Source organism: Hemiscyllium ocellatum, chromosome 29 (genome assembly GCF_020745735.1).
Source record: "Hemiscyllium ocellatum isolate sHemOce1 chromosome 29, sHemOce1.pat.X.cur, whole genome shotgun sequence".
Classification (NCBI taxonomy): Eukaryota; Metazoa; Chordata; class Chondrichthyes; order Orectolobiformes; family Hemiscylliidae; genus Hemiscyllium; species Hemiscyllium ocellatum.
The window spans coordinates 40,560,753-40,588,514 of record NC_083429.1 but is presented as its reverse complement, the minus strand read 5'-3'; the positions used below and the strand labels follow the sequence as shown (position 1 = coordinate 40,588,514).

Sequence of the window (27,762 nt, the reverse complement as noted above, 5' to 3'; positions counted from 1 at the left end):
TCCCTCAATTTACAATTCTTCCAGATTTTGTCATCTGAAACTTAATGTTGTTCCCTTAGTACCAAGGTCCAGATCATTAATGTATATCAGGAAAAGCATGGATCCTGAAATCAAAACCTGCTGAACTCCACTTACCACTTCTCTCTGTTTCCCATCACTCAGCCAACTTGTGACCTTGTTGCAACTATCCCACTTACAGCATGACATAAAGTGTACTCAAATCTTTGTGTGGCACTGTATTGAATGCCTTCTGGCAGCCCATGTACATTACATCAACAATGTTACCTTCATTGAGCCTTTGTTATTTCTTCAAAAACTCCAGCATGCTTACTCTTGTTTTCTATGTGATTATTAATTTCATCCCAAATAACTGTATCAAAAGCTTCTCCATGACTAAGGTTGAACTGAATGATATTTAATTGATTGGCATATTTTTATGATGTTTCTTGAACAAGACTATGATGTTATAGTTTTCCAGTGTTTGGCATCATCCCCAAGTCTAGAGAAGACTGAGAGATTATGGCCAGTGCCTCTGCAAACTCCACTATCCCTTCAAAATCCTTTCCGAAACTTCCAAAGTATCCGAAACACACTTGAGAACTTTGGAACAGTATTTTATTCAATATGTTCATTATTTGTGAATAGGAAAAGAATCACGAGTACCTTTGTTGGGACGGCCACTATTTATCGGCCTGACGTCGTTCATAAACTTTTTTCTTCTCTCATGTGGCAATGTTGTCTCATTGTAAAGTCCGTAGTTTGGAAATATGTGCACATTGGTCCATCAGCCATGATTTTATTGAATGGCAGAGCAGTCTCAAAGCAGTCGAGTGGTCTACCTTTGTTCCTTGGTTTGTGTAATAGTTTGGGATAAAGTTTAGTACCTGTGTACATATGACTGGAATAATCTCACAGAACATATTAGTAGTTTACATAGAACCGTTTTTTATGCTTTTGTTTAGTAAAAGATTTTAAAGGTGCTCTTACATACTTAAATTCTACTTTATTATATTTTCTCTCCACCATAGGGTCATTATCTATTTTCAGGAGCACTATGTGGAAAACGCTGGTACACTCGTGCATTAAAGGCTAATTCTTTGGCAATTCAAATATGTCAGCAGAAAGGGTTGAATGTGAAGGGCTTGACGGAACAACGAGAATTGATCCAAATTGAACAATTACTTTCATCAGAAGGTTAGCACAGACCTCTTTGTTCTTGATGAATCTATTTTGTTTCAACAATTTCATTGAATTGGTAATGGTTCATCTAAAGGTAATGTGAACATCTGGACATTTGCTATCTTAACACGTTGTCCCTAACCACTGCTAATATCTTGTTAGAGCAGTTAATGAATGTAAAGTGTCAGTATTTTGACATTTAGCTGACATGTAATTTTGTAATTAAATATTTTTAATTGGTGAAAAATCTTGGGGATTTGCAATTTTCTTTGTATTAAAACCATTTATTACTTGTACTATTACATTGAATTAATGGAGTCTAATTTCATACTTCATGTTCATTGTTCCCTTGATAAGATCAAAAAGCAGAGGAGCAATGTAGAAAAAATTAATGCATGAAATTATCTCAAATTTTTCACGCATAAGTGTGAGCCTTGAAGCTGATTTTAATGCTGTTGAATTTGCTATAGACACCAATAACAATAGGAAACCAGCAATGTTCTCATGTTTTGCTGTTGTATAAAAGATTATGACATACAATCAACAGGACAAAACTAATGTAGCCAGTTACTGCTTGTTTTCGCCTTCACACATCATCAGGAAGCGAGAAAAATTCATCATTATTGCATTCAAATGAATTCTGTAATATGTAAGGGCAAAAGTGAGGACTGCAGATTCTGGAAACCAGAGTTTAGGTTAGAGTGGTGCTGGAAAAGCACAGCAGGTCAGGCAACATCGGAGGAGCAGGAAAACCTACATTTCGGACAAAAGCCCTTCATCAGGAATGGAGGCAGGGAGCCTCCAGGGTGGAGAGAGAAGTTTGGGTGTGGGGGGGAGGGGGGGTGGGGTTCCTCATTTCCCCATCCCCCACCTGACCCCAGTTCCATCCTTTCAGCTCAGCACTGTCCTCATTACCTGTCTTACCTGCCAATCTCCCTTCCCACCCATCATTCACCTATTGTCCTCTTTGCTGCCTTCTCCCCAGCCTCCCCCACCCCTTCGCCTTATCTCTCCACCCTGGATGTTCCCTGCCTCCATTCCTGATGAAGGACTTTTGCCTGAAATGTCAATTTTCATGCTCCTCGGATACTGCCTGATCTGCTGTGCTTTTCCAGCACCACTTTAATCTAACCTCAGCAATATGTAACTCCCAGGTGTAACAGTTGTAGTTCTTCCATAAATGTTTAGCTCCAGATGCTGTTGGCCTGAAATGAATAGTTCTTTTAAGAAATGAATAGACACCAAAAAGTCTCTTTCATAAAATTCTGACTGCTGGAGGGACTGTTATTTTAAACTGCAGTTATGGATATTGTCTGGTCAGCATGTTCAGAGATGTTACTGCACACATCAGAGCAAGTGAGACTTGAACCCAGGCCCCCTGGCTCACATACAGGAACACCATTTCTGGACCTAAAATTAAATATTAAGCTATAAGTAAAGCCACTTGTTTATGTCAGTTGTTCGCTGTTTCTAGGGATTGAAATTTTAAAATTTAATACTTAGATCTGTATTTTTTAAAACTTTTTTTTGTTTGTTTTCAGAGCAAGCAATTGGAAAGTGGGAGACAGATGACCCCAGGTAAAGCAAATTTAAAATGTTGGTTTTCCTTCAAATTAAACCAAAAATATTGAATAATATTTCAGAATTTCTTTTTGTATACTGTGTAAATGTTGGATCTTTAATTTGAACTATTGTAAGTCTAATTTGAGAAAAACATGTCTCTGTAAAGTTGGAAGGACCAAAGCAGTGATTCTGAGAGTTCTACAGTGGAAGAGGATGATGAAGAAGATGACATATCAAGTGAAGATGATGACGATGATGTGATTCCTATGGTAGAATCTGTGGATATTTGGGTAAAAAATACTAAGGATAATGAACAGAATCAGAAAGCTGTACATTTGGATGTAAGTATACAGTGTATTCCTCACCTACTTTAAACGGCATGCAGTGGATTTGAAAAGTTTTATTAATAAGCTTTCCATAACTCCCTTGAATAACTTTGATGTAAAATTTAACCCTTGATCCAATTGCATTTCTGTGGGTCATTCGTATCTAGTAAAATAAAAATGCGTAACTCTTATATACCCCTTTTAGCTGTGATACAGTGTAATGGAATGGTCTCTAGCAAACTATTAGACAATGTATTATTGTCAACAAATACTGAAGCCCACTTTTTGTTTTAGGGTAGGGGACCTACACCATAATTCAGACTCTTGTAAAAATTTTCTTGAATGTGGGAATGGGTATTAAGAGTATTGGTTGCATCATTTTCTGATGTTTTAAAATTATCTGACATGTATGACCGATCCAGCAAAAGTCAACAAATCCTTGTGTAGTCCAGGCCAATACTTTTTTTTGTATTTTGGCTTGAGTTTTCTTTATTCCCAAATAACCACCTGCTGGTATCTCATGTGCTACCCACGACACCACCTTTCTGTGGTCCACCAGTAATATGATTTGCTGAAAGTCTGCCCATTTTTCACCTGCATGAATATGTCATGGTCTCCATTTCCTCCTCATGACTTTATTTTTAAGATAGTAACATTCTACGATACACGTGGATTCTTATGGTTTTTGATACAGTTACTTTGGTTTTACATCTTATAACAATACTGGGTAAACCCCTCTGCTAATTTAAACCAGCAACAGAATTTAAACAGAAAAGATTCACCCTGTGTTGTAATCTGTTAAAATTCGAGAGGCAAAGAACTATCCCAGAGATAAATATTTAAAGTAAAAATTGACAAGAGACTATTAACTAACAACTACTTACAACTCCTTTCTTTTAAACCTATCTTTACCTTCCTCTCTACAGTACTGGTCCAATTTAAAAAAAATCCCAATTATGATTCACAGAAAAATATAATCATGTTTCAAAACCAGTCAGCTTTGCCGAGTTTCCTCTGTACATTTTTCTCTGTAGATTCTCTCTCCAGGTCGGTTTTGATGTTTTTTACCCCTCTGTGCATATCCTTCAGACAGTACCTCTCAGAGAGCTCTTGCTAGCAGCCTTAATCTGTTGGTCTTTTGGCAGTTCCTTTGCCGGTCTGGCTAACTGTTCAAAATGTCTGATATTTATATCCCAAAACATCGGATTGGGATTCATTGGTTTTAATATTATCAAAATACTAAATTCAATCTTGATTGGAATTTGATTTTTTGAGGCATAATTTAAACTGATTGGCCAAATTTGAAATTTATTTTTGTCTCCTAGCAACCTAGCTACTGCAAGCTGTATGCCCAAATGTTACATTATTATCTTGTTCAGAACACTTTGTGCTGTGTTAGGTAGTTCTGTTAGCTTTTTAATTCTCTTAAAAGTACAGTACACCTCTATAGCTTCGAAACGATCTTTTCCACCTATTCTTATCAATGATGGTCCAAAAACAGTAACCCGTCTGATGTTGGAGAAAATGGTGCAATTTTGATCAAGTCTTCTTCTTGCAACCTAATTTTCAGGAGAGCAAGATGAAAAGCTTCAACTTGTGTCCTTTTAGCAATATTTAGGTTCTGCATAACCAAGCACTTATTAATATTGATAGTGTGCAAATCAAATCTGATTTGTTTGACAGTGAAGTTCCAATTTGTGTCTTAGCATAATTTGAAAAGATTTCTCTGAGTTGATGTGCTAGAATGTCAGCATTGAGACTTTCCTATCTATCCATAATCTGAATTATAGATTCAACGTGTATTTTGCTCTTAGCTTTCAAATGATGTTCCTGGAAATATTGAGGGAGACCTCAAATTGAGACTGACTATAGTATTTATTATCGGTCAAAACAACGACTGCAGATGCTGGAAACCAGATTCTGGATTAGTGGGGCTGGAAAAGCACAGAAGTTCAGGCAGCATCCGAGGAGCAGTAAAATCGATGTTTCGGGCAAAAGCCCTTCATCAAGAATACAGGCAGAGAGCCTGAAGGGTGGAGAGATAAGTGAGAGGAGGATGGGGGTGGGCAGAAAGTAGCATAGAGTACAATAGGTGAGTGGGGGAGGGCATGAAGGTGATAGGTCAGAAAGGAGGGTGGGGGAAGGTATCAGATAGTACAATGGGTGGATGGGGGTGGGATAAAGGTGATAGGTCAGAGAGGAGGGTGGAGTGGAGAGATGGAAAAGAAGATAGGCAGGTAGAACAAGTCATGGGGACAGTGCTGAGCTGGAAGTTTGGAACTAGGGTGAGGTGGGGGAAGGGGAAATGAGGAAACTGTTGAAGTTCACATTGATGCCCTGGGGTTGAAGTGTTCCGAGGCGGAAGATGAGGCGTTCTTCCTCCAGGCGTCTAGTGGTGAGGGAGCGGCGGTGAAGGAGGCCCAGGACCTCCATGTCCTCGGCAGAGTGGGAGGGGGATTTGAAATGTTAGGCCACAGGGCGGTGTGGTTCATTGGTGCGGATGTCCCGGAGATGTTCCCTAAAGCGCTCTGCTAGGATGCGTCCAGTCTCCCCAATGTAGAGGAGACCGCATTGGGAGCAACGGATACAATAAATGATATTAGTGGATGTGCAGGTAAAACGTTGATGGATGTGGAAGGCTCCTTTAGGGCCTTGGATGGAGGTGAGGGAGGAGGTGTGCGTGCAGGTTTTGCAATTTCTGCGGTGCCAGGATGGGAGGGTGGGTTGTAGGGGGACGTGGACCTTACTAGATGGTCACGGAGGGAATGGTCTTTGCGGAAGGCAGAAAGGCGTGGGGTTGGAAATATATCCCTGGTGGTGGGGTCTGTTTGGAGGTGGCGGAAATGTTGGCAGATGATTTGGTTTATGCGAAGGTTGGTAGGGTGGAAGGTAAGCACCAGGGGCTTTCTGTCCTTATTACGGTTGGAGGGGTGGGGTCTGAGGGCGGAGCTGCGGGATGTGGACGAGATGCATTGGGAAGGGAAATTGCGGTCTCTAAAGAAGGAGGCCAGCTGGTGTGTTTTATGGCGGAACTGGTCCTCTTGGGAGCTGATACGGCGGAGGTGGAGGAATTGGGAACACGGAACGGCATTTTTGCAGGAGTTAGGGTGGGAAGAGGTGTAATCCAGGTAACTGTGGGAGTCGATGGGTTTGTAAAAAATGTCAGTGTCAAGTCGATCGTCATTAATGGAGTTGGAGAGGTCCAGAAAGGGGAGGGAGGTGTCAGAAATGGTCCAGGTAAATTTAAGGTCAGGTGGAATGTGTTGGTGAAGTTGATGAATTGCTCAACCACTTCGCGGGAGCACGAGGTGGCGCCAATGCAGTCATCGTTGTAGTGGAAGAAGAGGTGGGGAGTGGTGCCGGTGTAATTATGGAAGATCGACTGTTCTACGTAGCCAACAAAGAGACAGGCATAGCTGGGGCCCATATGGGTGCCCATGGCTATCCCTTTGGTCTGGAGGAAGTGGGAGGATTTGAAGGAGAAATTGTTAAGGGTAAGGACCAGTTCGGCCAAACGAATGAAAGTGTTGGTGGAAGGGTACTGTTGGGGCGTCGGTCTACGTAGCTGAAATTAAGTGCTGTTGCTGGCCGTTAGAAGCAAATTCGAATTTGGAAGCTTTGTGATAAAAGTAGATTTGCTTTAGATTGGTCATGGTTTCACTGATTAGGAAGATAAATCTGAGTAAAGCCTCAAGTCCATTTTAATTCTTTCAAGGTGGCATTGAATTCTGCTTCTCCTCCTCACCACCCTTTCAGCATTTAAGTATATTAAAAAATAATTTTTGGGTTTTCACCTTCACTACCTTGCCCAGAACTCCTTAGGATGGCATGTTTTGTGAAGAACTTCCTGACTTCCATTGCATATTGGTTTTTACTATTCTGTGGAAGGTTCATCGGACTTGAAGCGTTAACTATGATTTCTTTTTACAGATGCTGCCAGACCTGCTGAGTTTTTCTGGCTTTGGGACTTCTACTATTGTCTCTTTGTTCTGTTGGCTGTTTGGGTTTAAATCAATTATATAGTAACCAATAATATAGGTTTAGAAGATCAATTACTTGCCATTTTCACCAATACCATAATAGCCTTTTCCTGTAACACCAGTCATTTCCCAGTAATGAAACGATACCTTTTGAGGTCAGTTTTGAGCCTCTTGAGGGCAGTAATCTTGACAAAATAACTGTCAATCATCTTATTTGTATTGTTTGTGTTTTTTATGTAAAATACATAAAAGTTAATATTTTATGTTTATTGCTATTTATTATTTATTCACTCATGGGGCATAGATGTCACTGGCTGTCTAGTGTCTAGTTATTGCCTGTTCCTAGTTGACCTTGAGAAGATTGTGGTGAACTGCCTTTTTGAACCACTCCAGTCTACAAACAGACACAGTGACAGAGAGACTGTCTTGTCAGGACAGCATTATAATTGTATGTTGAACGTTAAAAGTAGGAATAGAAACAAACATTTGGCCCCTTGGTCTTGCTCCACTATTCAATACATTTATGGCACATTTGTTTGTGCTTCAAATTCCATGTTCCCATCTACCCCGATAGTCTTTGAATCCCTTGCTTAGCAAGAATCTAACGACCTTAGTTGTGTATATGTGTGCTTCATTTATTCATCATTTAAGTCAAATAATCCAATAACCATCCGTTACATTTAATAAACTTGTGAGACTTGCTCCGGTGATGTGAAGCTGCCTGCTGGAGTGCACAGTCAGAAAATTTTTCTGTTTTAGTGTAAGGTTACCATTTCTCAGAAGTGTAATTGGTCTAAGCATATGAATATTGTAGCTGCAAGACTATGTCCAAAGCTGGGGATTCTTTGGCATATACCTTGCCACCTGACTCCTCAAAGCCTTTCCACTGACTACAACATTACCAATCTACAGGTTTTCCAGCTAGTCGTACTCTATCCTGTTTTGGAATTAAATTGCAGTTCTTTCATTTTCACTGAATAAATCCTGGAACTCTTCTCTAATCCCCACTGTGCATGTACTTACACTACATGAATGAACTGCAATGGTTCAAGAAGGAAAATTAGAGATGGACAACAATTGTTGAGATTGTCAGTAGTGAGATGTACTGTGAATAAGAAAAGTAAAATAAAATAAATAAAAGAAAAATACAAGTTGAAGTAAACTAAACTGCTCATAATTTGTACTTTGGTGTACCATGATGTTTTATGAATGAGACATTTTTGAAGTCTGATATGTGACTCCATCTTCTGTATTTAGTTTGTCATTACAGCAAAGTTTGCTAAAAGGCATATAACTGAGGTTGTACTTGTAGAGTTTCTCTGTCTGTCCATTCGAGTAACTAGATCGTTAAGTTAAGGTAAAATGATATGTTTGTGAGTGAAACTCATTGGGGAGGTCATATTTTTGTTCTTAACTCTATGCTGAATTCGGTGATGTTAGTCTTTGGTCGAAAATGCTTATTGTTGTATTTCAGCGACCTTTTGCAAATTGACCTTGAATCTATGTTGCATAAAATACATAAAAGTTAATATTTTATGTTTATTGCTATTTATTATTTATTCACTCATGGGGCATAGATGTCACTGGCTGTCTAGCGTGCTGCCAAATGTATGTTCATGTGTATAAAAAGGACACACAAACAGCTATTTATTTTCTAAAGATTCACCAATATACTTTCAACCAATTTTTGTCAGATCATCATTGATGTTTTTCATATCTTCATCTGGGCCTGTAACAATAATCACCAATGAGTGCACATGCTGCTATAATAAGAGTCATTTCATTGCATAAAACTCTTATCACTGCAGCATTCACTCTCATAGGCAGTGTTTCAAGTATTAGCTTTATTCAGCCAGTCGTTGATCTGGAAGGTGCTGCTTGAGATTGTAGTGCAGGTAAATTCAGTTGTGGCCTTCAAAAGAGAATTAGATCATTATTTGATAAGGAAAGATTTCCAGGGTCTCAAGATAAAGCGTTGTCATGACATTCAATGAATTGCTCAGACATTACAGGGCAAATGGCTTCCTCTGTATTCTAACTGGCTAGATAGTAATATTGCTAGACTATTAACGTAAAGCCTCAGGTTATTACTCTAGGGTCATGGGTTCAAATTCCATCATGGCAGCTGGTGGAATTTAAAAGCTAGTCTCTGTATTGATGCCATGGCGCTTGCATTAAGTGCTGTAAAATCTCACCTCAGTCATTAATGTTCTTCTGGGAAGGAAATAAATTGTCTTTGCTTCGTCTGACCAGTATGCGACTCTGGACCCACAGCAATGTAGCTGACCTTTTGCTGCCTTCTCAAAGGGCTTAACAAGCCTGATAGTTTACACATGGCCAACAAATGTTGGCCTTGCCAATGATATCCAGATACCATGAAAGAATAAAGACAAAACTCATTCTGTATTCTCTTTACTTTTCAACAGAATGCTGACACTGAATATCATCTATTTTCTAGTTTGTTTCATAAACCAGTCTTTGTGAATGTGGAAAATATACTTTTCCAAAAGAAAAATCTATCCATTTGTGCTGCAAAGCCTGAGCAATCTCAAACACTATACTTCAGTGTGTTTAGAAACTAAGGCTGTTGTCTTTAGTTACCCAAGTTCAAGAAGTAGATATACACCTGATTATTTCTGCTGTGCAATGACATCCCAAGGTGTAGGGTTAAATTCATAGAAGTTGACTCCCCAAAAGGGCAGGAGTAACTGATACAAAGCATCATTGTCATCTCCTCAGTTGTCTCATTTGTGCATTAAAAAAAATTGTTTCACGTTTCCATTGGTCAAATTCCTGGAACTGCCTCACACAATATTTTTGAAGCAGGATAGGACAAGGAGGTCCATGAGGACCACCACAGGAAAGTACCATTAGACAATAAGTGTTGGCCTTGTCAGAAATGCCTTTAACCCCATAATATCAAAATTAAATTGTGATGTCATTTACAATGCAGGCTCATTGTTTAAAAATGGCATGTTTATACCATTAAAGCTATATAACAGCTTGAATAATTATCTTTTATAGAGAGCAGAGAAGTGAAAGGAAGACTTTACTTTGGCAGACAAAGTATTTTAACTATTATTCCTGATTCTATTTAAGGTGTAGTTTAGATAAAGGTAATTAACTTGTACCTTGTCTTTGATTTGAATTCACATATGTTCGGTTACATATTAAAAAGCAGTATTCTAGATGACTTTTGACTATTATTTTACAGATTCCTTTTTTGTCAATGGACTTGAAAGCTAGCTGTTCTGATTCTGAAAATGATAGTGAAGACAAGTTAAATGAAAGGCACGAATCAAAGACTTCATCTGAGCGTGATCATTCTGATTCCGAGTCAAACTCCAGTTTGAAATGTAATCAAAGAGATCTTGCAAATCAATCTAATTCTTTAGAACCTGGAAAGCAAGAAAAAGCGACAGATATATTTGTAACCGAAATCCCATCGTTTCCTTCTGAGGATCTTGGACAAGTCACATTCCAACCTCCTGTAAAAGGTGTATCCTCTTCCCTTGTGGATCATAAAACTGTTGTGTCATCACCACCCGTGAAACCTAAAAAGGGCATGTCCTCAACCTCTTTATTCTCAGTAACACACCAACCATCTTATGAAAGGTATGGTATTCAAACTAGCTGTTTTGTAAGAATCATGTAATCTACTCAGGGCTCAGTTTTTAATTTTTATGAAACTCCTTTCTGCTGAGCACAAAACTGCTGCAGAAAGATGTTGAGTACTTCGCTAAATTTTCAGCAGTCAATGTATAGAGTTCCTCTGTCAGCTGCAGAGGTGGTCAAACAAGCTTAGGGCCATAAGGTTTGAATCCAGTTGCACAGAGCCAAACTGTGGGAGAATACAGATTGGAAAGGCAAATCTAGTTCATATTTAGGCCTTGTCATCATCATCTAGATTATTTGTAGAAGCTAGTTTGGTTTGCTGATGTAGGTCCAGTTTTCCTGCGTCTTTTCAATTTCACAGTACATGGAGAGGAGTATTCAGGAAATGCTGGTCAGATAGTGGTTATAGTTATTCCATGGAGCCGGAAGATGCTGTCCATCTCCTTCCAACTCAGAAGAAAGGAAACCATTTCTGACATTTTGGAGCCTTTTTTGAATGGCCAACAGAACCATGGGTGAGGCAGTTCAAGACCAGCATGTATGAGTCAGTGTTTCATATCACACATGAAAATTAGACTTAATTAATTTAGTAGATTGTGTCTGAAATTGATATATAAGCATGCTGCAGCTCAACTTGCCAGAGGCTCATGAAGATCATGCCACTGCACTTGAATACAGCAGCAATTATTAGTTTCATGTTGCTGTATGCCTAATGATAATGGAAACAAATATCTCACAGCTTCTCAAAACGTTTTGCAGATTGTCACTTGTTGCGATCACTTTCATTGGCTTCAGACTTACTTCTGTAAATGGTGTCATCCGAAACTATGTAGAATGAACCATGAGTCCTAAAACTATGTTTTGTCAAAACAAGTTTGACATTGCTTGCCATTCTAATAGCTTTAATTACTATTGGATAATTACCGCAAACTTTTTATTAACTGCACCAATGGAACCAGGAGTGCACTGGTTGGTCAAATATTCTGCTTGATCAAGAGGTCCACCAATCAATATAAAAACACACACTTAGTAATGCATGGGGTACACACTTCACTGTTTTAGTTTATTTACAGCATAAGTTATTTAAATAATATTGTAAAACTTACCAACAGACAGCTTTCTCAATTGCACCCTCAATTGACTAATTGAACACCATGGAAATCATGGTAATACAGTAGACTTCCGATATTTGAGATGTAATTTTTGCTAGTTTATTAAGTGTGCCATTTGATAAGGTGCTAGTTAAAACAAAGTTTGCTGTGTTTAAATTAATTATTATTATTTGTAACTGCAAGTTTTTCCTGCAAGTATTTGTTTCGTGACAAATAATGAAGTTTGACTTCATCTCCATTGCTTTTTAATTGAAACAAATTAGTTTTACTGTACTTTTTACTCTTAAGCAGAGTTTACAAATTATATTTAAAGTTACATGCTTACAAATTTAACGTGAGCATTTGGCAGAGCTGAAATATATTATTATTGGAGAAGAACTCATTTTGGCATTGTATTTTGTATTCTAATCAGGGCAATTCACAAGGATATTTAAATTAAGATACCATTCATATTATGGGAGAAAGGTGTGTTGAATCGTTGGTAAATGGACTTAGATTGGTAGAGGTGAAGACATGGTGCAGTTAGTTATTGCTTGATAATAACAGCCCAGTTTTATTTAAATTTTATTTCTGGCAGGTTGCCTTGACAAATAAACCAAAGAATGGCTGTTACATATTTCATTGAGCTAGAAAATGCATAGTGTGTGTATATACTTTAAGATAAATGACTTCTCATAAAGGGTCTTGAATCTATAGAATTCATGACTCCTAAGTGTGGTAGATGCTGGGTCATTGAATAAATTTGAGGGGGAAATAGACAGATTTTTAACTAGTAATGGGTTGAAAGAGAGTGGACAGGAAAATGGAGTTGGGATAGAGATGAGATCAACCGTGATTGTATCAAATAGTGGATTAAGTCTTAAGGGGCTGTAATGCCTACTCCTGCTCCTAGTTCTTACATTGTTATATAAAACAAACAACTGTGGATGCTGGAAATCTGAATTGGTAACAGAAATTACAGGAGAAACTCAGCAGGCCTAGCAGCATTGATGGAGAGAAAGCAAAGTTAATGTTTCGAGTCCAGTGACCTAAAACATTAACTTTGCTTTCTCTCCACTGATGCTGAGATTCTTTGGTTTTCATTTTTATGTTCTTTCTTTGCAAAGAAATGTCAGGCCATGTACCTGACATTTGAAATGGTTGCGATTTTTCAAATGACTGAGAAATTTATATATGTAACTTCAGTAATTTTGTTACTTTTCTCGGAAAGACGAAGATCCCATGTTCATCTCATTTCCACGATCAATTTAAAATTATCATCTGGAAAAAAGATCAACTTGTTGTCAAATCATAATATTTTTGTTTTATGAATAGCTGTGATGTTTTGAAAATATTTCCTCCAAAAAGTTGAAAGTTTTTCAGTTGTGATGTAATAATATAATTCATTTTGACTTGAAGCAGAACTGCTCGTCACATTCTTTGTTTTGCAGTAATATAGTGTCTGAGGAAATGGAAGAAACTAGCAGTGATGGCAAGCAACATGTGTTGTGCGTTCCCAAGGAAGTGCAGCAGGAACAGCAGAACAAGTTGGAAATGAGCTCAGAGGTAGGAACAGTAAGAAAATGTTGTGCTAGAATGCAAGAGAAAGTTCTCTGCATGTGTCCTATCCTGCTTAGTCGTCATGCCTGTGCTCAATGGCATTGGCTCCTCATCCCCCACAACTTTGCATAAAACCTTCAACCTCTTGATTAATGTCCTTTATGTTCAATTCCCATATCTGTTTCAACTCCCAGGTCCAAATGCATGAGTTGAGCAAAAATGCACAAAAGAAGCTACTGCTGAAAAAGAGCACATAGTATTTGATGGGTTGTAAGTTGGAGAACACCATGGTAATAGAAAGAAAATGAAGTCATCAAAGGATTTAAAGATGAGGATGATAACAAAATTTGAGGAGTTGTGGGGACTGATAGCTAATGTGGGACTGTGGGAACAGGCAGGTGAGTAAGCAGCATATGATACTTGGGACAGATTCTTAATTGAGGGTCCAGATTCACCAAAACTAATTAGGGAATGTGTAGAATGTATGCCAGTGCAATCCATATTGACCCTGTCTTTCTCTCTCCCATGGAGTTTTAAATTCTGGAGTAGAGTGGTGCTGGAAAAGCACAGCAGTTCAGGCAGCATCCAAGGAGCAGTAAAACCTACGTTTTGGGCAAAAACCCTTCACCAGGAATGCAGGCAGAATGCCTGAAGGGTGGAGAGATAAATAAGAGGAGAGTGGGGTGGGGAGAAAGTAGCAGAGTACAATAGGTGAGTGTGGGTGGGATGAAGGTGATAGGTCAGCGAGGATGGTGGGGGAAGGTAGCAAAGAGTACAATGGATGGATGGGAGTGGGATGAAGGTGATAGGTCAGAGAGGAGGGTGGAGTGGATAGGTGGAAAAGAAGATAGGCAGGTATGACAGGTCATGGGGATGGTGTTTAGCTGGAATTTTGGAACTGGGGTGAAGTGGGGGAAGGGGAAATGAGGAAACTGGTGAAGTCCACACTGATGCCCTGGGATCGAAGTGTTCCGAGGCGGAAGATGAGGCGTTCTTCCTCCAGACGTCAGGTGATGAGGGAGCGGTGGTGAAGGAGGCCCAGGATCTCCATGTCCTCGGCTGAGTGGGAGAGGGAGTTGAAATGTTGGGCCACAGGACGGTGTGGTTGATTGGTGCGGGTGTCCCAGAGATGTTTCCTAAAGTGCTCTGAGGCAGGCACTGAGGAAGCAAATGTGGCTGTAGTAGCGAGTCTGTTTCAGGACGTGGTTGAAGAACTTCAGGGCAGAGGAAATGACCTGGGAGTTGCAGTGAGAGAGGGACTCCCTGAGATTCTTGTAGAGAGAGGAGGAAAACTTCTTCAAAGCAGGCATCCTTGCTTTTTACCATGGAATTTTAAACCCAACCTTGATCACAAGACCCATTCATCCAAAAATCAATAACCGAGCTTTCCTGCTCATGCAAACTCAACGCGGCTTGTAGCTGCAGCACATCAGTATCCTCCACACACAAGCCTCCGTCTTCTGCCCATGCCTCTCACTCAAATTTCATGTTGAAGAAAACTATTATATATGTTCCATTGCATAATTAATTATTGTACAGAACAGAAGCGTTTGTTGCGTTATAATGGGTTGAAGTTATAATTGTAATAGGAGGGTGAGTATCAGAAGCAAAATAGAGTTGTGAATTACTGAATAATAGAAAATTCTGCCCCTGATTATAGTCCAGCAACTCTTGCATCTGTCTGAATGAAGGGAAAGGAATAGAATCCTACTTAGCTATGACAATCTGTCACTGGAGTAATCTACAAAGTCACTGCTGGAAGTCCGTTGACCATTTAGTAGTGCAGAGTAAGTGTGTGTCTTCGGCAATGAAAGATGAATGCAAAAACCTCAAATTGAAAATTCGAGGAAAAAACTGTCCAATACAAGTTCTATGTCCAAAAATAACTGTAAACTTTCAGCATTTATTATTGGCAGCTCTGGAGTTTCAAAGACCATAGGGTGTAGGAGCAGAAGTAGACCAGTAGGCCCATCAAGTTCTCTGCGCATTCAGTGAGGTCATGGCTGATCCGATAATCCTCATCTCCTCTTTCCTGCCTTTTCCCCCACACCTCTTCGTTCCCTTACTGATTAAAAATCAATCCACCTCATCCTTGAATATTCTTAATGATTCAGTCTGGACAGTTCCTTACCTGGACAGCTAAGGAATTTCACAGATTCACTATCTTTCGAGAGAAGAAATTCCTCCTCATGTAAATTGCTAATCTTCTACTCTTAAGATAATGCCGTCTCTTGGTTGAAGGTGCAGTACTCTGAAAACTTGTGCTTCCAAATAAACTTATTGGATTTAACCTGGTGTTTTGTGATTTTTAACTTTGTACACCCCAGTTCAGCACCTGCATCTCCAATCATACATTAAACAATTTTAGATCAAGTCTTTCATCTTTTAGAATGGAATGTGCAAAAAACAAAAACCAACACATTCCATTCTAAAAGATGAAAGACTTAATTTAAAATTATTTAATGTATGACTTGGAGATGCAGGTGCTGGACTGGGGTGTACAAAGTTAAAAATCACAAAACACCAGGTTATAGTCCAACAGGTTTATTTGGAAGTGCTGCTTGTTCCTCAGGTGGTTGTGCAGAATAAGATCATAAACACAAAATTTATAACCAAATGAGTAGTGTCAAGGAGATGTGATGATACATTAAACAATTTTAGACCAAGTCTTTCATCTTCTAGAATGAGATGTGCAAAAAACAGAAACCAACACATCTCATTTTAAAAGATGAAAGACTTGGTCTAAAATTGTTTAATGTATCATCACATCTCCTTGACACTACTCATTTGGCTATAAATTTTGTGTTTATGATCTTATTCTGCACAACCACCTGAGGAACAAGCAGCGCTTCAAAAGCTAGTGCTTCCAAATAAAACTGTTGGACTATAATCTGGTGGTGTGATTTTTAACTTGGTCTCCCTCTATAGTCCTGGTTATTTGATGTTGCCAGAACACTAGTTGCAGCGTGGTGCAAATGAAGCCTGTTACGTAGGAGCATCTCCCTTCTTACCCCATTACGAGTGCCAATGCCTGATGACCTGAAATCCATTCCTCCCACTCTAATCTTTGAAACATGCATTTAATGAACAGAACTGTTGGCTCTTTTGATGGCATAATTAACATGTTTGGGAAGTAAACATCCATAGCAAGTATTTCAAATTAATCTAATAAGAGAATATATTTATAATCTAATGAGCAAATATATAATGCATTTAATTGACTCCAAATGCAATAACAAAACTTTAGTTTACTTACCATGGAGAATTTTAAGCAGATGCCTCAACTTCACTATTTGTCCATGTCATGTATTCTGTTTAATGACAGTCTTTATTGGGATGGAAATTAGATTTATAATAGAACTCCACCTACAACTCTTGACATTGTTCCTTGAAGTAGATACGCAAGTTTGCAAAAATGCTAAGTGGAGAGATTTCTGGATGAAGTTTGCAATGTTGCTAGTTATTTTTTCTCATGTCCTTAGGGGAAATTGATACTCTGACATAGCTATTGGAAAATTTCCAATCACAGTTTTATGCAGTTAGCTTTCCAAAAACTGAGCTTACAATAAACTTAAAACTTTCAATGCTTTTCATAACTAATCCGAATGTAATTATCTGCTTAAAAATGGTAAAATTAGGAGTTTCTCACAATTTTTATCGAGGAAAAAAACACTGCTGACCTGATTGAGTATTGCCTGAGACTAATCAGTGAGGAATTCCTTGATCGCTGATGGAAGCCTTGTTGGCAGGCATGCAAGATTCATTGTCTAATGCTGTAACCCTATCTGCATCCAAATGCAGTTCTCTGGAGATTGGTGGTGACTATGGTCATTCCAGCAGTGAGATGACTGGGAAATTTCTAAATGCCACTTGTCTGCTTCATCCAGTAGATGTACCTCAGAGTGGGGTTCCTAACTTACTTTAAACACTTAAGAAATTATCTTTGAAAGATGACATCTGTAAAAAGAGTTTTAATTTGTGATTTTTAAAATTTTGATTATATGAAGTGATTTAAATGTGGCATTTTACATCAACATGGCTTTTTTCCAGTAAGATCATATATTTCACTTTTAATGTGAAAATTGTTTGAACAATTACGATAACAATGGTTTTTCTAAGAATGTTCTGTTATAAAGGTCTGATGTAACTTTATTTATAGTACGTAACAGCATAGAGTTAAATGCACTCACGTTCATCTGTCCCATTCTATTTGTCATAAAAAAAATTTTGCACTTGCCTTCACTTATGATCTAACAGCAACAGTATTTGTAAAATAGAACATTTTTCATGTAAGCAAAACAAGAAATAATTAGAAACTCAAACAGAAGTTGCTGGAAAAGCTCATCAGGTCTGGCAGCATCTGTGAGGAGAAATCAAAGTTAACGTTTCAGGTCTAGTGACCCTTCCTCAGAACAGGACCTGAAGCATTAACTTTGATTTCTCTTCACAGATGCTGCCAGACCTGCTGAGCTTTTCCAGCAACTTATTTTTTTTCTGATTTACAGCATCTGCAGTTCTTTCAGCTTTCATTAAGAAATGATTAGATTCATTATGAGGACAAATCTGCTTTGTTATTGATCAGTTGTTTTCTACTACAGGTAGAAGAAAGATTGCTAAAATGCAAACTTAAAGAAGCTTCTGAGGCACTGATGGCATCTAATTTTAGAAATGCCAAGGAGAACTATTTGAATGCCCTGAAACTCATAAAAGAAAAGAAAGTAAGTTTGAGAACTAAAATGCTACAAATTTTAATGTTATGGTATATTTCTTGTTAGGCCAGTGCAGTCCTGCAGCCTGGCATGTTTGCTATGTAACTCTTGTTTGCAATTTGACTTTACTGTTCATTAACTGACGAGGAGAAGAAAATCTGGTGAAAAATATTAACTTTATTTGAAGGTTTGTCTTCCATTCCATCCCATCCCATGCAAATGATGTTTGGTAAACACGTGACTAATGCAGTATAAGATGGCAGTGTATTATTTAAATGGTAACATGTTTGGAAATGTGGATGTGCAAAGAGATGGGGGTCCTAGGGCACTGGTCAATGCAAGTAAACTGGTGCAGCCAGCAAATAGGGTGTCAAATGGTATGTTGGCACTCATTGCAAGATAATGAGTTCAAATGTAGAGATGTCTTTACTGCAGTTGTACAGAGTATTGGTGAGACTACACCTGGAGTATTGTGTGCAGTTTTGGTCTCCCCACCTAAAGAGAGGATATACCTGCTGTTTAGGGATTGCAGGGAAGGTTCATTGCCCTGATATTATGGATAGCAGGATGTTTATATAAGGAAAGATGTTCCAACTTATCCTGCATTGATGACACTTCAGAAGAAATGAGAGGATCTGTTTGAAACATATAAAATTCTAATGGCGGTCGACAGACTAGGTGCAAGTAGTTGATTGGAGAGTCTAGAACTAGTTGTCGCAGTCTCAGGAAATGAGGTAATTCATTTTGGACTGAGATGAGAAAACATTTCTTAAATGAACATAAAGGTGGTCAACCAATTCACAATCACAAGTCTCTGGAGGCTGGATCACCAAGTATCAATCTCTGTCTTGAATATATGTTTTTGACACTAAAGGCATCAAGGAGTATGGAGAGAACGTGGGAATATGATGTTGTGGTAAAGGATCAGCCATGATGATTTGGCTGAATGCCCTAACCCTGCTCTTAGTTTCTATGTTTCGATGAAAAAAATTGTAAGAACCTATAAAGTTGTACGATTCTTGAAAACAAAAACGAAATTACTAGGTAATTAGCAGTCCTTTACATAATCTTTAGATAATTAACACATCTATCATATTTTAACTTTCAACAAAGGTACTGTACAAAATGTCTTCATGTGTAGAAAATTTATTGAGAAGTACCATATGATTTCTTTGATCAAGGTTGTTTCGCTACTGAATATAAACTTTTCTTGGGTTTAATCATACTTTTGTTGTTTAGAGCAACTGTATCCTATAGTATTAAAATATTAAAAATTAAACTCATTTGATCTCTCACTTGTACTTTAAATTATGGTACACAATTTTGAACATTGTCACATCTTTTCACTTTGATGATTTGTCTTTAAATTCATCTAAAGTTCAAGCTTACTATGTATCCAGTTGCTTGATTTGTACTTTAGATCAGTGTGCATGTTTCTAACATTTGCATTGTTGAAACTGGCCCTTACTTTGTGGTTTTTAAAAATATTCATTTTCATGTGTAAAGTCTCGTTTTCAGTCTAGACTATCGCCTCAATCAGGAAGTTGGCTTTACTCAATTTTTTATTCATTTTCCTTCCAAGAATTTTCCTTCTGAGAATGCTTGCTAGGAAGCAGTCTCTAGTCTGAAATCTTAACATTTGTAAACAGCTTCTAGCCAAACAATCTTAAATAGAGGGGGATTTAATTTTGAAATTATGAAATGAGTTGTAAAGTTATATTCAAAGAATTTCTAACTTTACTGCACATTGGACAAGATTTATTGGATGGGAGCAGCAGTGCTTTTGTTGAGAAATTTCAATGGTAGACATTGTAGAAATGGGCTAAAGAGTGGAGAGCCTAAGTATTTGGATAGCTGAGTCAAAATCCACCCCTCTCCCATGAGCTTCTCAGGGACCAATGGAATTACAAGCATTGGCCATCGTTGACATTCTTACTGAATAAGTAAATATTTTCCAAGGATGGTAACCTCACACATTGCCACTCTATTCCTTTTTCCCATGATAAAAGATTCCAATCAAGACTCTTTCAGAAATGTGCAGCGTCACCTTTATTCTGAGAGATCCCTTATAGTGAAAAACTATCTGGGAAAGATACACAGAAGTCAATCACATATAGCCACTTTGACACCTGGTTGTGATCAGGATGATGTTCTTTGGAAAGTATTACTTTTTCATCCCTCCATATCACATTGAATAGTTAATGTGTTGCACCACATATTTAACTGAGTAAGTTGTGTTTCTCATATTCCATATTTAACTGCAGCTGTTGGTAAATGCCATTCTGCATATTGGTTAATTGCAACTGATTTTCTATTGCAGGTGTATAACTTGACTACCATGGAGTACATTCTCATCGAGTATGCCTGTGGATTATCATATCTAGGAAACAATTTAATTCAGGTATGTTTATTTAATGTTGAAAGTGGGGAGGGTCTGTTAAGCCTCTTTTTTTTAAAAAAAAAGAGCAAATTTCTTGATGATCTAGTGCATAAGGTGGGTTTTTGTCCATCATTAAGATGTGCAGCTTGATAGGTTTCTGCTTTGACTTCTGGTTTGCTTTATCTTTGTACCACTCTTGTTGAGGTTATGTGAGAAAGGAACTTGGAGTTGTTGCAATGTTATCCACAGTTTAGAGGCCGATTGACAGTCATGTCCCAGTTTCCACATCGAGAATGTCCACTTGGATAAGGTAACGCAGTCAGCACAGTCCCTGAAGATCTTAAGGTTGTCCCTGATGCACTGGCAAACATTAGCTTGTTCAATAATGACCATTTAAAGGAGAAATTAAGCAAAAGTGATGTTGTAATGGTTCACAGATTTTAAGCAATTTTTAGTGAGCACATGTCGGGAGAATTTGATAATCTACACTAAGTTAGATGATGTGACTTATTTAAACATTGAAAGTCCGGACTTGGCAAGATGGTGTTGATTCTGTAGAATTGCTGTGAATGGCTCTGCCTAATAGCCAAGGCATATTGGTGATTTTTTGCCATCTCTGGCCAACTTACATGAAGGAATTGTTAGTTTAAAATCTTACAGAACACATATTTGTTAATATTTGGGAGTGGGATGGATGCCAAAAGGAAAAAGAGCGAGCAAGCAGCAACAGGGAGGACACTGCCTCTAACACCAGGCACACCAGAGACTACAGCAGCAGCCTCTCCCGAATCCCCGGGGGACCTTACAGACTCACAGGAATTGGTGGAGGTGATGGCGAGACTTACCTTGAGGTTGGGGCTGAGCTTGAGGAGATCTGTGAGGAGATCTGGATCCAACCTATTACGTCATGCTGCAGAAGCATGAATGGGAGCTCCAGGACCTCGGGGAGTGGATGGAAGAGGTGGAAGGCCGAAGCAAGGCCTCATAAACGGCGATGGAGTCCTTGTCCGGACGGAGCCAGGTACTGGAGTGGGAGGTGCGGGCCTTACAATATTGGGTCAGCAACCTCGAAAATAGAGGTCAGAGGACGTATCTTTGGATTGTCAGGTTCTTGGAGGAAGAAGAGGCAGCCAGTTAGCTTCTTTGAAAACTGCCGCAGTTCCTGGGCCTTCAAATCGAGTCCAGTCGGCTGCAGCCTATCAGATCTCAGTGCACAGGTCTGGGGCGGTACAGCACCCCTGCCCCATCCTAGTGCACTTCCACGCATACAAGGACAAGCAAAAAGTGATAGAAGCCTCCAGATCACAGGCACTGCTGCACAATGGGTCAAAAATCATGTTTTTCCAGGATTTCTTGGCAGCTGCAATTTGAAAGAGGAAGTCCTTCGATGAAGTTAAAAAGAGGCTGAGGAACCTGGGCATCCAGTACTCCATGAGGTACCCTGCAAGTACTCCGTTTCAGCCACGAGGACTCAGTTTATATGTTTGACTCAATGGATAAAGCTAAGAATTTTGTAGACAATTTAAAATAGAAAGACTGGTCTGAAGAATACAGTTGATGTTCGTCCTCTTTTCCTTCTCTCCCGGCTTTTTCCCTTTTCCCCCTTTTTTCTTTCTCTTACCCTAGTTATTAAAAAAAACTTGGAATATGTTGTTCCTGTTATATTTTTATAACTGAATTTTATTATGGGAAATTTTGTGGGTGTCCTTTGTTGTCTCCTTTTGTTCTCTTTCTGTTTTAGTCACAAGTAGGGGTGACACGGAGCCGGGGATGGGCAGAGTGCTTATCCTGACTTTGTTTTTTTTTTGTTGACTTAGGGATCTTCTCCTTGTTTAGCTTTTTTGTTGCGTAAGGCTGGGGCACAGCCCAGGCTTGAAGGAGCTGTGAAGGAAGGGATGGGAAGGGTGAGTGTCCCCTATGGGCAGGCGGAAGAGTCTCCCTTTCAAAGTCTTATAGTTATAGAACATAGAACATAGAAAAGTACAGCGCAGTACAGGCCCTTCGGCCCTCGATGTTGCGCCGACCAAAGCCTACCTAACCTACACTAGCCCAGTAACCTCCATATGCTTATCCAATGCCCGCTTAAATGACCATAAAGGGGGAGAGTCCACCACTGCTACTGGCAGGGCATTCCATGAACTCACAACCCGCTGAGTAAAGAATCTACCCCTAACATCTGTCCTATACCTACCACCCCTTAATTTAAAGCTGTGTCCCCTAGTAACAGCTGACTCCATTAGCGGAAAAAGGTTCTCACTGTCAACCCTATCTAAACCCCTAATCATCTTGTACACCTCTATCAAATCTCCCCTAAACCTTCTTTTCTCCAATGAGAACAGCCCCAAGTGCCTCAGCCTTTTCTCATACGATCTTCCTACCATGCCAGGCAACATCCTGGTAAACCTCCTCTGCACTCGTTCCAATGCCTCCACATCCTTCCTATAGTATGGCGACCAAAACTGCACACACTACTCCAGATGAGGCCGCACCAGAGTCTTATACAACTGCAACAAGTTGGTTTGCTTTGTAGTTTTTTGGTAGCAATAGTTGTTTGCAGTTATGATAGAGTAGTTTTTGTATAAACAATTCTGCGACTCAGTCTTTATTTACTTGTGCTTGGTGCATTGTAAGCCTGGTTTTCCCTCTCGGAGGTTCAAGGTTCTGAAAGGGATATGGTTAAGTGTCTTGTTTAATGGTGCACCTGTCAAAAGCATAGTGCACCACACGACAGACCTTTTTTATAAGACATGGTAGCCTTTTTTGAGGTATCGGGATACAAATTTGTCTGCTATCTTAACTAGGATGTTTGTTTAACCAGGATGGTTAGGTTTGCTGAGTCCTTTGCCCTGAAGGAGGGGTCCAGAGTTAATACGGCTATATACTCAAAGCTCCCGTTCTTTTGTTTGGGAGCTTTGCACCAAGCATTGCTATTTTGTGTTTTTGTATGTTCTCTTGTGTTTTTCTGTTTTATTAGTCACTTACATATTTATTGGCGTTGTTTTGCACAGTGTTAGGTTTTGTTTTGTATTAAAGGGTAGGTTAGTATAGGCCAATAGACAATAGTTGTATTGTTATTTGTGTTTTTTTATTATACTCGTATTTGTTATATTTTCAAAAATTTTTTATTTTTTGTAAAGTCAAAAAAAGTTTTCTTGCTAATAAATATATTTACAAAAGAAAATTAAGTCCAATGCAGGCTATTCAGCGCAATAAATCCATTATGATGTTTATGCTGCACACAAGCTTCCTCATATTCCTGTTAATCTAACCTTATCAACATCATCTATTCTTTTCTCCCTTGTGTGTTTATCTAATTTCTCTTTAAATGCACCAAGGCTGTATTTTTAAAGTTTATATCTCATTTATTTTCAAACAATGTATATCAATGAATTTCTGTGAAGGAAGTAAAATCTCTCACATTTTGTGTTCCATCTGTGCTGTGATTTATTTGAACAAATTAAACTTATTTCAGAAATATAAAAGCAAAATGTTGTGTGTATGAGAGATGTGAAATAAAATCAGAATTTGCTGGAGAAATTCAGCAAGTTTGGAAGCATCTATGAAGAGAGAAACAAATGTGCAGGTGAGGTGAATTGGCGATGCTAAGTTGCCCAGAGTGTCCAGGGGTGTGCAGACAGGTGGTTTAGCTATTGGAAATGCAGGGATATAGGGTAGGAGAGTGGATCTATGTGGGATGCTGTTTGGAGGGTCAGTGTGGACTCGACAGGCCAAATGGGCTGCTTCCACACTAGGGATTCTATGAAATACTATAAGGTTCTTTTGTAATAATTTGTGAGAACAGCATTATGATATCTGTTCGAGATGAATAATCTGTAAAGCTGTCGGTTACCTAACGGGGTCAGAGAGGAATGTATTTCCCTGTTATTGATCTAGATTTTAAATATTTTAGCCCACTATAGGAAATTATAAAGCTTTGTGTGGTATGCCAGTCTTGATAGATGGCCCAGTGTGTCTTTTCTCCAGCTGTCATCTTCATAGTTCTTACTGGTTTATGCTACTGTCAGCCGATGCAGGTACAAGGCTTGGTCATTAGTTTGAGCTCTCTGATTTAGTTGTGGGACAAGTATGAGTTTGAATTCTTGCTTCTAGTCAATGACTCTTCTAGAATTCTACCAATGGCAAGGGTGATAGCCTAATGGTGTGATTGCTGACTGTTAACCCTGAGCCTAACTCAGATAATGTTCTGGGGACTGGGTTCGAATCTTGCAATGGCAGATGGTGAAATTTGAAGCCAAAAATAAAATCTGGAATTAAGAGTCAAATGATGACCATGAATCCATTGTCAATTATTGGAAAAACGATATCATTTATGAATGCCCTTTAGGAAAGGAAACTTTCATTTTTAACCTGATCTGGCCTATATGTGACTCCAGACCCACAGCAATGTGGTTGACTCTTAACTGCCGTCTGGGTTATTAGGCATGGGACAATAAATGCTGGAGTGGCTAGCGATGCTGTCATGCCTTGAATGAATTAAAAACAAAAATCTGTTGCTGCTCACTGTCAAACCTCATGTTTGGCCTTATACTCTCTAGAGTTTAGGAGAGTAAGAAGTGAGCTAATTGACATTTACAAAATTCTTACAGGGTTTGCCAGGGTAGATGCAGGAAGGATATTTCCCCCATTTAGAATCAGGACACAGTCTCACGAAATGGTATGCTATTTCTGACTGAAATAAGGATGAATATTTCACTAAGAAGGTGGCAACTCTTTAGAAGCTGTCTGTAGAAGCTCAGTCACAGAGAATATTCAAGATCAATATATTTCTAGGCAGTAAAGATTTCAAATGATACAAGGACAGTAAGGGTATTGATGTTAAGGTAGGCGATCAATTGCCTTCTAGTTGAAGGTGGAGTAGGCTTGAGTGCCCAAGTAGCCTGCTAATGCTTTTGTTTCTTGTAATGTTGTGCGCAGTGGTCCATTGGGTGACTGGCACCAATTGAATTGCAGAAATACATAATGTCTGCACAAGAGAATAGGAGAAAATTGGTCAGAAAAAGGAAGTTCTGAAAACTGTGCTAAGCAGAGTTGCATTTCTGGCTCTTTGGAGGAAGGCACTTGTTAACTTTCTGTTAAGAAAACTGAGAACAAAGACCAAAACAAAATTTGATCTCAGCTATCAGATTGCAATAGCATCTGATAGCAGCTGGTGTGAAACTGACTCAATGTAACATTGTTTTTCTGAAATGTTTTTGACCTACTTGTGTACATACACTTGATATGATTTTACTTTTTGTATTTTACAATTTAAATAAATGCACAGATATGAACTATTTCACAAACTTAGTTTCTAAATGCTGAATTTTATCTCACTCTTATTGTATCTTACTGCTTCCTCTTGCCTATGCTTTGGTCTCATTACAGCTGTAACTGTTAAAATATTATTTTTTCATGGGATGTAAGTGTTACTGACAAGACCCGCATTTGTTGCCCATCCCTGATAGATTAGATTAGCTTACCTACTGTGTGGAAACAGGCCCTTCGGCCTGACAAGTTCTCACCGACCCTCTGGAAAAAAAATCCACCCCCTTGACTAATCCACTTAACACTATGGGCAATTTAGCATAACCAATTTACCTAATCTGCACATCTTTGGACTGTGGGAGGAAACCGGACCACTTGGAGGAAACCCACACAGACACAAGGAGAATGTGTAAACTCCACACAGACAGTTGCCCGAGGCGGGAATTGAACCTGGGTCCCTGGCGCTGAGGCAGCAGTGTTAACCACTGAGCCACTGTGCCACCCCTGCTTTGAACTGAACTTCTTGCGAAGCTGTTTCAGAAAGCAATAAGTCAATCATTTGGGGGTCTGGAGTTACTTGTAGGCCAGTCTGGGTTAGGCCAGTAGATTTTTTTTTGAAAAGCCGTTCATGGGTCAAATGGGTTTATAACGTTAAGTAATAATTTAATGTAAGTATTATGGATTCTGGCTTCAGTTTCAGACTTTCAAAATTAAGTGTGTTTCATTTCCACTTGCTGCAGTGATGGCATTTTAACACTTGTCCCAGAACATGGAGTCAGGTGTTACTAGGGGACATAGCTTTAAATTAAGGGGTGGTAGGTATAGGACAGATGTTAGGGGTAGATTCTTCACACAGCGGGTTGTGAGTTCATGGAATGCCCTGCCCGTATCAGTGGTGAACTCTCCTTCTTTATGTTCATTTAAGCGGGCATTGGATAGGCATTTGGAAGTTATTGGGCTAGTATAGGTTAGGTAGGACTCGGTCGGCGCAACATCGAGGGCCGAAGGGCCTGTACTGCGCTGTATCCTTCTATGTTCTATGTTCTATGTTCTATTAGCTTGGGCCTCTGGATTACTCGAGCACTATTATTACATCATCATCTCCCATTAAAACATTGTAGTGTGGAATAAAAATGAGATTTCTCATTCCAGGAATTGTGTGTATTGTCTTACTCAGAATTGCAATTTATCTTCTAGGGTTTAATTTGTTTCTAATGAATAACAAAACTCAACTTGCAATCACCTAACATGAGTGACATTTTGATAGCAATGAATATTCCTGATTTTTTTCTTTCCCCACAAAGAGGTGAATTTCAATATTTTGATGAATATTTAAAGGAATAATTACACTGTCTCTTTTTGTTAGAACATTTTGTGTTTTTTTTTCATAGTCATTGTTCAGTTTTGCCATAGGTGACTTCTACAATAGTTTTATTTCTCATTTCCATTAGTAATCACTGGAAGAAAAGAGTTCTCCTTGCCAGTTGTGAGATGCTGTATAGCCTGAACCATCCTGAACCATTCCGTTGTAAGCTGAATGAAATCCGTTATTGAATTTAAAATATTGGTTAAAAATATACTTGACAATTTTTTCAAAGGTTGCAATTTAAAAAGTTGTGAATAAACTTATAACTGTTCAGCACTAGAACATATTTTATGAAGGTGGTAAAAACAATGACTGCAGATGCTGGAAACCAGATTCTGGATTAGTGGTGCTGGAAGAGCACAGCAGTTCAGGCAGCATTCAAGGAGCAGCGAAATCGATGTTTCGGACAAAAGCCCTTCATCAGGAATAAAAGGAATATTATATGAAGTTGAAGGGGTGACCTGTGAATTATCCTGAAATTTATTGTCTTTGTAGGATGTTTTGGAGGCTGAGAAACACTTTATGAAAATTCTCGACGAGTTCAAGGAGGAAGATTCAAGTCACTTCAACTGCCTCTCTTATTATGGTCTCAGTCGAGTCTACCTCAAATGGAACCGGTAGTATAACTGTCATTGCTTTCATTGTGAAAATGATCTTTCTTAACTTGTATATCCATTGTGAGCATAGTGTCAGTAAACACCACGTTAATTTGTAATACATTGCAAATC

The 27,762-nt window shown here is 38.8% G+C and overlaps 1 protein-coding gene across 3 annotated transcripts in view; it reads left to right on the top strand.

Moving 5' to 3' along the window:
* The window catches only part of LOC132829655 (uncharacterized), a 112,067-nt gene that overhangs the window by 32,818 nt on the left and 51,487 nt on the right, over positions 1-27,762 (top strand). For all 3 annotated transcript variants that reach the window (XM_060846993.1, XM_060846992.1, XM_060846994.1), the window contains 8 exons: positions 1,029-1,194; positions 2,721-2,757; positions 2,909-3,083; positions 10,263-10,663; positions 13,206-13,320; positions 17,913-18,032; positions 20,344-20,424; positions 27,530-27,651. In XM_060846993.1, the coding sequence (XP_060702976.1) occupies positions 1,029-1,194; positions 2,721-2,757; positions 2,909-3,083; positions 10,263-10,663; positions 13,206-13,320; positions 17,913-18,032; positions 20,344-20,424; positions 27,530-27,651 (1,217 nt within the window). The remainder of the gene's footprint in view (positions 1-1,028; positions 1,195-2,720; positions 2,758-2,908; positions 3,084-10,262; positions 10,664-13,205; positions 13,321-17,912; positions 18,033-20,343; positions 20,425-27,529; positions 27,652-27,762) is intronic.